Source organism: Lucilia sericata, unplaced genomic scaffold (genome assembly GCF_015586225.1).
Source record: "Lucilia sericata isolate MDLA Ls3-8-SP2 unplaced genomic scaffold, ASM1558622v1 Contig000183F_arrow, whole genome shotgun sequence".
Classification (NCBI taxonomy): Eukaryota; Metazoa; Arthropoda; class Insecta; order Diptera; family Calliphoridae; genus Lucilia; species Lucilia sericata.
In genome coordinates, this window is record NW_023994211.1 from 131,144 (window position 1) to 142,885 (window position 11,742).

Here is an 11,742-nt window from a genome sequence, read left to right on the forward strand (position 1 = left end):
TCATGAGAGTAGTCAATGAATAGGACCATTTAGTCGATACACTTGTTCTTAGACTAGTCAATAGACAGTGTCTATTGACTAGTCTATGGACTATCCTCTAGTCTATAAACTAGACAAATGACTAGTCTATAGATTAGACATTAGATTAGTTTATTGTCTGCTCTACAGAATTGTCTATATACTAGACCAAAGACTAATTCCAGGATTGTTTACAATATCCACTTCCGACGTTTAGTAAAAATTTGGCCGAAGTCGGTAGATCTTTGTGTTAAAAGTACAATTTTAAAATTATCATTTCAATAAGGGAATAAAAGTACATATTTTGAAATTGTACAAAATAGGTCAATTCAATTGTACTTTTGAAGATCGAATTATACGAAAAAAGTACAATTGTACCAATTCTGCCAACCCTGGTTCTCATATTCATGTTTTTAACGTGTTTTTGGAAAAACACAATGAGTGTATTATATTAATTATATGTATTATATTACAAGGAAAACAAGTAAAAATAAGAAAATATGCAATAGTGATTTTTTTTGTCGCAAAATATCCGTTATTCGGAAACTTTTCACAATAATTAGAAATAATATGTTATATTTATACATTTGATCTAAATAAACATTTATTAAAAAAAGTTCGTTTTTATTGTTAAAAATCTATTATAAACAAATATATGAAATTGAGAAAACCGAATCAACGAATATTTTATACTAATTGTACGCAACACTGCTGCCAAGTTAAACAATACAAGCGTATGTGTTTTATAATTAAACACGTAGAATGAGATGTTTTTGAACATGTAAAATGTATGGGAAAACGAGTCGAATTTAAAGTGTTTTTTTGAAAAAACATAATGCGTTTCCAAAAACACGAATGTGTGAACTTAATATAAATTTTAATAAAATTTTTACTTTTCAAATATTTATGAAAAGAAGAGTTTCAGTTATGGCGTTTACAACTAAAAATCGCTCTTAAACCGAAAATAAAAATAGATAAAACTATATGAACAAATGTTCTGATAACTTACTCCCATATTTAAAAACGCTTAATAAAATTGTTTACGATTCATTGTAGGAATTGTGTCTGAAAAATGTGAGAAATAAACCTAAAATAAACGATTAATATCTTTGTGAATGCGGGGGTAAATCTATACAACAGTCAACAATATGCTTTTCTGCTCTTCTGCTGAATTTTTTACAAAAAACTACTGCAGATAACTAGATAATTTTTAGTAAACAAGGGTTTTTACATACAAGGATTACTGTTTTTATTTAGTGTTTTTATTTCGTTTTGAGTTCTTTTAATTTTTGTCAAATGTATCGCAAGAACGAGTTAATTCCCAATAGTAATAGAGCGCGAATTAAGTATTTTAGCTCCCTTGCAAACATATTATTACTTGTCTGCACTTTTTGATTGGGATTTTTTGTGTTCGAAGCATCATCAGGTGGGTTACTCAGTAACTCGATTCGAAAGAAGAATATCGAATTTACAAAAATACATACATACATATATGTTAAATACATTTTGTATCGAAAGCTTTTTCTTTCGAATCGAAATACGGAGTAACCCCCCAGTATTTGTATTCAGTTAACCCTTTCGCTATATATCCGTATGGATACATTCAAGATTTTTTCTGAAATATATTTTGAGACATTTAAAACTTATTTTATTGAATTATCGCCATTCATGATCGATTGATATCAATTTGAAAATGATTTCAAAAATAATTTAAAAAGTGTCATTGATTTATTCAAATAAAATTTGTAAAAACCATGATACAATCATTGTTTTATTATGGTAAAAACCAAAGAATATAAAGAAATTGGGGCTTGTCAGTTGGTACGTAAAGGAGTTGTCATTCGGTACCTAACTCTAAGTATGTATTGGTAGAATTTTTGTATTAGTATTGGAGCTCCAACCACTTTCACCACACTTTCCAAACATACATACTTGCATAAAATCGTACATACAAATTTTAGGAAAAATAAATAACATTTAAATTTCTACATTCGCAGATTTTTTAATTTATTTTGCCCACATCCAATCAGTAAACATTTAATAAATATATTTTTCGGACTTAAAATCTCTTTTTTTGCAAAAAAATAAGTTTATTTTAAATAATTTTTTCATTTTCAATACTAAAATATACAACTTTGTTTTGTCAATTTTAATTTCAACACACAAAAATTAATTGTCAAAAAAATTAAAAAAATATTTTTTTAGTTTGTGAAAAATAAAAATATTTCGGATTGTTAAATGCGATAAAATTGTATAAAAAATTAAAAAATAGTTATGTGTTTGTGAAAAAACGTCGTTCAAGTCCTATTATCCCGGTATTTTCGCGAAGAAGTTTTGAAGTATTGTGAGAGAATTGAGTTCTCACAAGTGTGTTGAATTTACACAGAACTCGTCTGTGAAGAGAAGGAAATGTTATTGTTGTAAAACAATGTCATAGTCCAACTTCTTATTATTCTTTGGTAAAAACTATTAAATTATAAGAAAAATGATTTCAAATGTATACAAACATAAAAAGGAATTATAAAAATAAAAAATAGTGCAAAAAAAGTCACTGGGTTCTTGAGCATAACGCTTGCAGGATTAAAAATTAAATATCAGACAAACCAGGACTTGTAGGACCTTAATATTAGTACCAGTCAATGTCGATGTCAATACTAAACTCGTGATAACTTAAAACATCTATTGATACCTCCAGTTCAAACTTGTAGCAAGAGGAAATTATTTTTAAATAACATAATAATGCAAATTCGCTATAAAAATTTTTCAAAAACTTAAGAATTATAAAATGCATACATCTGACATACATACATACATACATACATACATACATACATACATACATACATACATACATACATACATACATATTGATGTGTTCGTACTATATATTTTCACAAATATTTGTATATAAGCATCAATTAAAAACAGATGAAATATTCAAAGTAATTTAACTATATTTTTTATTATTTTCTCAGCATTTATAAAACAAAATGTTAAAAAATAAATAAATAGAAACATCCAAAAAAGAAGAGCTCCTATTCGATTGTAAAAAAAGAAAAATATAAAAAAACATATATAAATTAAATTTAAGTGCAATTTTTGCCAAAAAAGAAACAACTCAAATCAACTCAATCATCCGATAACTATTTTCTTTCTCAAAATTTATATTAAACATATTTTAAATCCTACACCGTTCGTCAAATCCGCAAACAAATTACACCCTAAAATTAATATACACATACATAAATACGAGATAAACAAAGTGGGTTAAGTATGTATGTATATCATCTTATCATAATTATTAACATATTTAAGTCAAATTTGATTACGAAAGAAATGTAACAAAAAAAAAACAAATACTTAGATTTTGAATTAAAAACAAGAAATATTATTTAATTATTTATAACACCATGTATATCGAATTTTCCATGTGTGAAAGTTTTTTTGTTTTGAAAATTGTTACAGGCTGTTATTTTAGCAAACAATTAACATAGTTTTTTATTTATCTTATTATGTATATTTGCAGCAAGCAAAATAACTTTTCTCTTTTAATTTTTCATTAGATTTCGTTTTTTAAGTTTTTAAGTAAAAAAACCAAAAATAAGGATAAACATTGAATTTCATTGACTGAATATAATAAAAATAAGTAATAAATTAAAATTGTAGTTTTTTAGTCTTAAATAATGAGAAATTGAGATGTAAGAACATATATAGTATATATATATAGAACATATATATATATACATTATGAATATTATATATAATTGTAAAAGAAAAAATACTAAAATTGTGAGTAAATTACTTAATAAAACAAAATTAAATTCATCTACATTGTACATATAATTAAGTACAAGTGCAAATAATAATGGAAGCTCTGCAATAGCAAAAAAATCCAAAAAACAAAACTTGTTTCACTTAATATTAGTAGATTTACACCATTCTCTCAATGTCTAGTAATTTTTATTGTAATGATATATTGACAATGATATATTGACAATTTCATACAATATTTAAGATTTCAAATATTTGCGTTTTTCAACAGAAAGAAGTGTTGAACGTATGGATGTTAATTGAAGCAGTCTTTACGAAATGGGCATAAGTTCATCTATGCAAATTTTTCAGGAGGAAGAAAAATATGTTCGGTGTTAAAAAAAATTATATGATCCTAAAAAGTTAAACATATAATTTTATAGACAAAAACAAAAGTAATATTTGTTATATATATGTTTATTAAAAAAACAAAGTTATCATATATCCCAGATTAGCTCTTTGACCCATAGTACAATGGTGTCTATCCAAAACTAGTGTGCTTTGCTACCCTAAAAGCAATATAAATAAAAAACCCACTTAACGATTTTGAAGATTCTTACAATTAGTTACATATGAGAGATGCCACGCAAATTATTGCAAGTTAGCCAATTTTCCCGAACGTTAATTAAGATTTTAATGCAAACAATGAACAATTTTTATAATCTAATAGTTTAACAGATGTACGAAATTTTGTATTTAATTCATATGGGAAGTGCCAAGCCCCCATTGAAAGTCCGCCCCAAGACGAATATGGAAAAAATCATAAAATATTTTTATAACACTTAGCCTAACTCTTTAATTTTTATAAAATAATTGTTCAATTCACAATCGATGTTGTATGTTTTAGCTACTGAAATATAACAACTGTGATTGTGAACAGTACTTTGCGCCAAGTCGTAAACTTATTTTTTCAATAAGAAAAAACAATTAAAACAGAAAAGTCAAAAGGTAAATAAAACAAATAAATAATTAAAATGAGCTATTCAAGTGAAAAAAACAAAATAATTGTTGCATTGTGCGAAAAATATAATGCTGAAATGTTGACACTGGATTCTGGTAAGTGGAAAGAAGTATTTTTTTATCATTTACTAGAAAAAGTTATTTGCAGGTGATGAGGAAGAAGAGGGTGAAATCCTGGAAAACTTTAGAATGAATATGCTTTATCTATCCGTTAACCGCCGAAGTGTTCACCTAGGATTGCCAAAATCAACAGCATGGAACAATAAAGTTCTAAACTATTTTGACGATAATAGATTTAATCAAATGGTTCGATTGCTTCCCTCGGAATTTGCCTACATCCTGGACTTAATTAAAGATGACGATGTATTCAACACAAAATGGCGCAAAACGCAATTTCCAATTGAGCTGCAGTTGAAAATTGTACTTTTTCGCTTAGGTGATGGAGGATCTGTTCGCAAAGTTGCATCCATTTTTGGAATAGGTGATGGCGGCACAATACAGAAGATTACAAAAATTTTTGTATTGGCCAAGTGAAACCGAAAGAATGGCAATAATTTTAAAAACACAACAGGAATTGCCTGGATGTATTGGCTACATTGATGGCTCTGAAATAAAACTTGCCGAAGCTCCACACAAAAATCATGAGCTTTACTTTTCAAGAAAAAGGCAATATGCTATTAAAGTCCAAACCGTGTGTGACTATAAATTGTCCATCAGGCAAGTTACAATCGGATATCCTGGAAGTGTTCATGACGCTAAAATTTTTTTACATTCTCCACTTGCAAAACACCCGGAGAGGTATTTTTCTAGTTCCCAATGGCTGGCCGGAGATAGTGCATATCCTTTAAAGAACTTTTTAATTACACCATTTAGACGGAATAGTTCAGAGCACACTTTAGAGGAAAGAGAAAAGTTTAATAAATATTTTTCAAAATATCGCGTTCGGATTGAAAATTGTTTTGGGCTACTCAAAGAAAAGTTCGGAAGCTTAAAGGAATTAAAGTTTCGAATGTTAGGAGAAGAAAATAAGAAAGAGTGCAATGACTGGATAATGGTGTGCTGTATACTTCATAACATTGTTATAGAATTAAATAATAAAAACATCAGTGAAAATGTTCATTCAAATTTTATGCCACAACAAAATGTTAACAATAGAAATGATTTGTTTAATTTTATACAAAACACTTAAAATTAAATTGTTATCCTTTTTATTAAATACAAAGCCTCTTCATTAATTAAATAAAATCATTTTTTATTAAATTTTTTTTCTTTCTATAAATAAATTATTTGAAATTAGAAAGACAAATTTAAAGATAAAATAAAAATCTATTTTTTTAATTTCAATAGAATATTTAAAAAATCTAGCCTATAATCTAGTCTATAGACTAGTCTATAGTCCAGTCTATAGACTAGTCTATATTCTAGTCTATAGTCTAGTCTATATTCTAGTCTATAGTCTAGTCTATAGTCTAGTCTATAGTCTAGTCTATAGTCTAGTCTATAGTCTAGTCTATAGTCTAGTCTATAGTCTAGTCTATAGTCTAGTCTATAGTCTAGTCTATAGTCTAGTCTATAGTCTAGTCTATAGTCTAGTCTATAGTCTAGTCTATAGTCTAGTCTATAGTCTAGTCTATAGTCTAGTCTATAGTCTAGTCTAGTCTATAGTCTAGTCTATAGTCTAGTCTATAGTCTAGTCTATAGTCTAGTCTATAGTCTAGTCTATAATCTAGTCTATAGTGTAGTTTAGTCTATAGTCAAGTCTTTATTCTAGACTGTAGCCTAGTCTATAGACTAGATTATAAACTAGACTATAAACTAGACAAGACTATAGACTAAACTACACTATAGACTAGACTATCGACTAGACTATAGACTAGATTATAGATTAGACTATATACTAGAATATAGATTTTATAATTATGATATTATAAGGTTTTGTTTTAAATCGTTTTTGATTTTTTAAAGTTTGATCTTTAGTTCATTAAGTTTTAAATATTTTATTTTGCGTATTTTAACCGCAACTCCTCCGTAGCTAATCTTTCTTTCATTTGTAGTTCCATTATTTTTAATTCCTTTTGAGTTTCCAGCTCTTTCATCTTTAATTCTAATTCCCTTTCCTTTATCTTGATCTCTTTTTCTCTGATAGCGATTTCCCTTTCCTTGATTTCTTTTTCGTGTTCCATTTTTTCTTTTTTTAAAACCATAATTTCCGTCTGCATTTTCATAATATCTTACACTACAGTTCGGGAATAAATGCCTTTACGGCTGCATGACTGCTTAGTCTCTGGTAAGGAGCTATCTGATGCAGTGGTGGTGTCGTCCACATATATTTCTGTGGAATTTAGAAAACTTCCATCAGATTCTTCATCTAAACTTTCTTCTATTACTGCTGTTTCAATAATTTTAGAACCAAATATATCATCCAGCTCATCATAATAACAGCACATTTTCAATAAAGTTGCTAAAAAATAAAATTTAAAATAAGTAAGGTATTCAGGCATGTAAGAGAAAATATAGACTATGTCCGCCATCATTAGAATTTAAAAAGAACCCAGAGTATATGTAATTTTGTTCTAAGACCAATATTTCGATGTGTTACAAACGGAATTACAAATTTTAAACGAATTGCAATGTCACTTTCAAATGTAGATTAATGGACGGACATGGCTAATCAATAAAAAATATATATTTTATCGATTTTGATACTTACCTTTTACTGTTTCACCTTCCATGCTTCCCGCTCCAGTCGAACCTTCCCATGCTTTTGCTTTATTATAAGACACCCGCATATTCCTAACTTTGGATCTCACTTGTTTCCATTCCACGCACACGTTCTTTTGCTCTGCGAAGCGCTTATAATAAACCTGGGCTGTTGGTTTCTATAAAATGTTAATGGATACATTTCTGCGTTAAGCAATACAAATTTAAACCAATTTTACTTACCTCAAAGTCCCTATTTTCCACGAGAAATTCCAATACTCTTTTCTTCGGCCACAGACCACTTTCTTGGCGGATTTAAACGAACACGTTTTGGTTTAGGCTATAAAACAAAAATAATATTAAAATAATTTAATAATATAAAAAAACTTACCTCAAAATTATCCAGAATATCCATATTTAATTGCTAAAAAATATATATTTTATCGATTTTGATACTTACCTTTTACTGTTTCACCTTCCATGCTTCCCGCTCCAGTCGAACCTTCCCATGCTTTTGCTTTATTATAAGACACCCGCATATTCCTAACTTTGGATCTCACTTGTTTCCATTCCACGCACACGTTCTTTTGCTCTGCGAAGCGCTTATAATAAACCTGGGCTGTTGGTTTCTATAAAATGTTAATGGATACATTTCTGCGTTAAGCAATACAAATTTAAACCAATTTTACTTACCTCAAAGTCCCTATTTTCCACGAGAAATTCCAATACTCTTTTCTTCGGCCACAGACCACTTTCTTGGCGGATTTAAACGAACACGTTTTGGTTTAGGCTATAAAACAAAAATAATATTAAAATAATTTAATAATATAAAAAAACTTACCTCAAAATTATCCAGAATATCCATATTTAATTGCTAATTTCAATTTTTTAATTTTGAATTATGTATAAACTTCAAATTTATTTTCTTTTTGTTTTGATGTTCATGTTTATAGTGTTACCATTCTGTTGTTTTTGCAACTAAAATTTGTTTAGTTTTTTGTTTATGTGCTAAAATGAACTATTGGCAATACTGAAACTCTTTACAACTTTTAAAAAACATATGAAAAATTGTCGTAGGAGTTATATAGAGCTTTTGCATAGAAAATACCAACAACATTTGTTCAATTCACAATCGATGTTGTAGCGTTGTATGCGTTGTATGTCAGCAGCTGCTACAATAGTCATAACAATGTTGTTGGTATTTTCTATGCAAAAGCTCTATATAACTCCTACGACAATTTTTCATGTTTTTCGAATGTTGTAAGAAAGTTTAGTGTTGCCAATTGTTTATTTCAACATATAAACAAAAAATTCAAACGATTTTAGCATAAAAAAACGATAAAGTGGTAACACTGAAATCAAAAACAAACAGCTGTTTACCAAAACAAAAAAACTAAAATTTTATTAAAAACAGTTTATTTATTAGTTTAAAATGTGGAATAAAGAAAATAAAAGAAATGAAAATTCAAAGAAATTAATTTTGTTTATTTCGCATGTTTAATTAATTTAATATTTTTTGATTTTTTTATCTTCTGACATTCTTATGTATATTTGTTTTGATTGTTTTTTTTTTCATTGAGAACATAAACTTATGACTTGCTGCAAAGATCTGTTCACAATCACTGTTACTACACTTTAGTGTTTTTGTATTGTAAATTAATTAATGAACAGATATATTGGGTTCGACCATTTCCCTAGCAAATTATTTGTTTGTAGTATTGTACTCAATACTACTCAATACTTTTCGTTTGGGTACTCAATACTACTCGATACTTTTAACGGTTTTATTTTAAATTAAAAACGAGGAATTAAGTAAAGATAGACCAGTCATCACACATCTTTTGAGACATTTTATTTTTTTAGATTGCGTCAATAAATATTTGTAACTTTTTAACTATGTTGCAGTTTTTAAATTATTTTTACATTGATTTGATATTGTTAAGAGTTGCATTTCTAATAATAATATGATCTGTATTAGTTGTAGAGCTGTATTTTTTCACATCATAGCCGTTAAATTTAAATAAGTTAAATCCATATACAAGTCTGAAAGTAGTGAGTAACTACTTTTTAGTATTGAGTACCCAAAAAAATAGGGCAAATACTCGATACCCACTACTCAATACTTTAACAGCACTACTATACAGGTATTTTTAAATACCTGTAAAATAGCTCTTTATGTATAAAAGTGAGGATTTTAAAAGCTAATATTTCATATAATTGAATGTACTCTATTCCAGTATAGCCACAATTTTAGATTTTGGGGAAGGATCCGAGATATCAGAAGTCGGACATAGATTATGACGTTGAATTAAAAAATTGTCTAGAAATGAAATTGTATGTAGCTACAGTCAAGCCATAAATATTGATTTATGATATGTTACGATCAGACTTAAATTTCTAGGCGTAGCAAAAAAGTATTTTTTATATTTTTGGAAATGTTATAAACATATCTTTAATCGTAGAGGGTGACTGACTCAACTCTTTTTCGATCCACCCTAGTGTATATACATACATACATATACATACATATATGTATATATACATATGTATATGTATTAGTTTATCATTGCATTTATAATTTCTACAAAAAATTCCGACACTGCAATGTATATTATTATCTCTATTTTGGATCCAAATGGAGGAGTCAATTAAGCTATGTCCGTCTGTCTGTATAATCGTTGAATTCAAGTCTAAATTTTATCCAATAAACTGTTATTTCGGAAAGTTTAGGAATCTATATAAAAGAATTGAATTATTCCTGAACTTACTGTTTCATCAAACAAGTCTGAAGCGATAGACAAGCTATACGAGTCATCTTAACCGGGTTTAGAGCGTTAATCAATATGTTTTACTCACAAAAAACTGACATAAACACGTTCTATTCAAGTGGAGCATTTTTGAGTAACGTTTATTTGTTAACTTGCTAAAAAATTTATATAAAAAATCAAGTGTATAAACACGGGTTTTGAAAATATACAACATTTTCTTATTACATATGTTATTCAAATTGCAATTGCAAATGTTCAAACTCTTGAAAAATTTTACAAAAAAGGAATGTAAGTATACAATTTGTATTTATTTTTATTATTATAAACGCGTTTTTCTGCCATCTTTAAAATGTTTGTCCTCTTTCTGTTATCTATTTCCATAATATGTCATTTTTTGTCATCTTAATTTTTAAAACCTTGATCAATATTTATTTTTGTAAATTAAAAAATAATTTATTAACTCATAAGAGTCAAATAGCTTGAAATATTTTATAAAATATAACAAATTATGTTTTTAACTACATACTGTACGGAGACTTATTTGAGTCAGTGTATGTATGTATGTATGTATGTTAAATAGAATGCTATATTAGATATTTATCAATATTTGTATTTATTTATTTATTAAAAATTGTCGCAAAATATTCGTTATTTGGATATTTATAAGATTTAAAAAAATATACATCTTTTAACGTAAAAATCTTTAATTAAAGGAATATTGTGATTATTTTCAAAATACATAGATAACTGGAATTGGGAAGTTTTCACATTGGAATTAAATACGTAATTTTCTTTAATAAATTTCCTTCTAAAAATCTTTAAATTTGATTTATTTATATTCAAATAAAACAAATGCATAAAAATGATCATAATCTTTTTCTGTAAAAGATGTAAAAAATTTAATTTAAAAAATTGTTTTACTCTTTTCTTTATGTGATCTATTTTCATTTGCAAAATCTGGTCGCCTTACTTAACACCAAGATTCGCTGTTTCCATATGTATAAAAATGTCAGTTATTTATGTTTTCAAACAGATTAAACAATCGAACATACAAAATTGTGTTTGCAATTTTTTTTGTCAATTTAGAATAAAGACTTCGACAATTATTTGTCGATTAATCGAATAATTTATAATTACATTTTATTACTATTTCATTATATCGAGCCCTTTTTGCACAAAAGACGTAACCGACAAAAACTAAATTTTACAGGAGAGCATTTTTTAATTATCTTCGAAGTAGATACATCTAGCGATGTCTGTATGTCAGTTTTTTTGTTGAAACCCGATAGGCTCCGAACGTTATGAGCTAGAGTGATGAAATTCTCCAAAAATGCTTATTAATGACAAATATTGTTTTGTGTTAATAATGGGCAAAATTCAATTAGCCCCCATACAAGTACCTCCCGGATTATAGTTAAAACATTATGTAGCAATCGCTATAAAATTTTGCAGAAGTCGGTTATATATATGTACCTGTAAATTATTT

At 27.4% G+C, this 11,742-nt stretch overlaps 1 protein-coding gene and 1 pseudogene across 1 annotated transcript; one reads left to right on the forward strand and one right to left on the reverse strand.

Annotated features, from left to right (window-relative positions):
- The first annotated feature begins 4,763 nt into the window (after nucleotides 1-4,763).
- Nucleotides 4,764-5,927, forward strand: LOC119601654. Its single transcript, XM_037952730.1, has 2 exons — nucleotides 4,764-4,884; nucleotides 4,937-5,927. Exons 1-2 carry the CDS (start codon nucleotides 4,803-4,805, stop codon nucleotides 5,320-5,322), a joined length of 468 nt encoding a protein of 155 aa, XP_037808658.1. The 5' UTR covers nucleotides 4,764-4,802; the 3' UTR covers nucleotides 5,323-5,927.
- Nucleotides 5,928-6,691: 764 nt separating this feature from the next.
- On the reverse strand, nucleotides 6,692-7,903 carry LOC119601647 (annotated as a pseudogene).
- Between the last annotated feature and the right edge of the window lie 3,839 nt (nucleotides 7,904-11,742).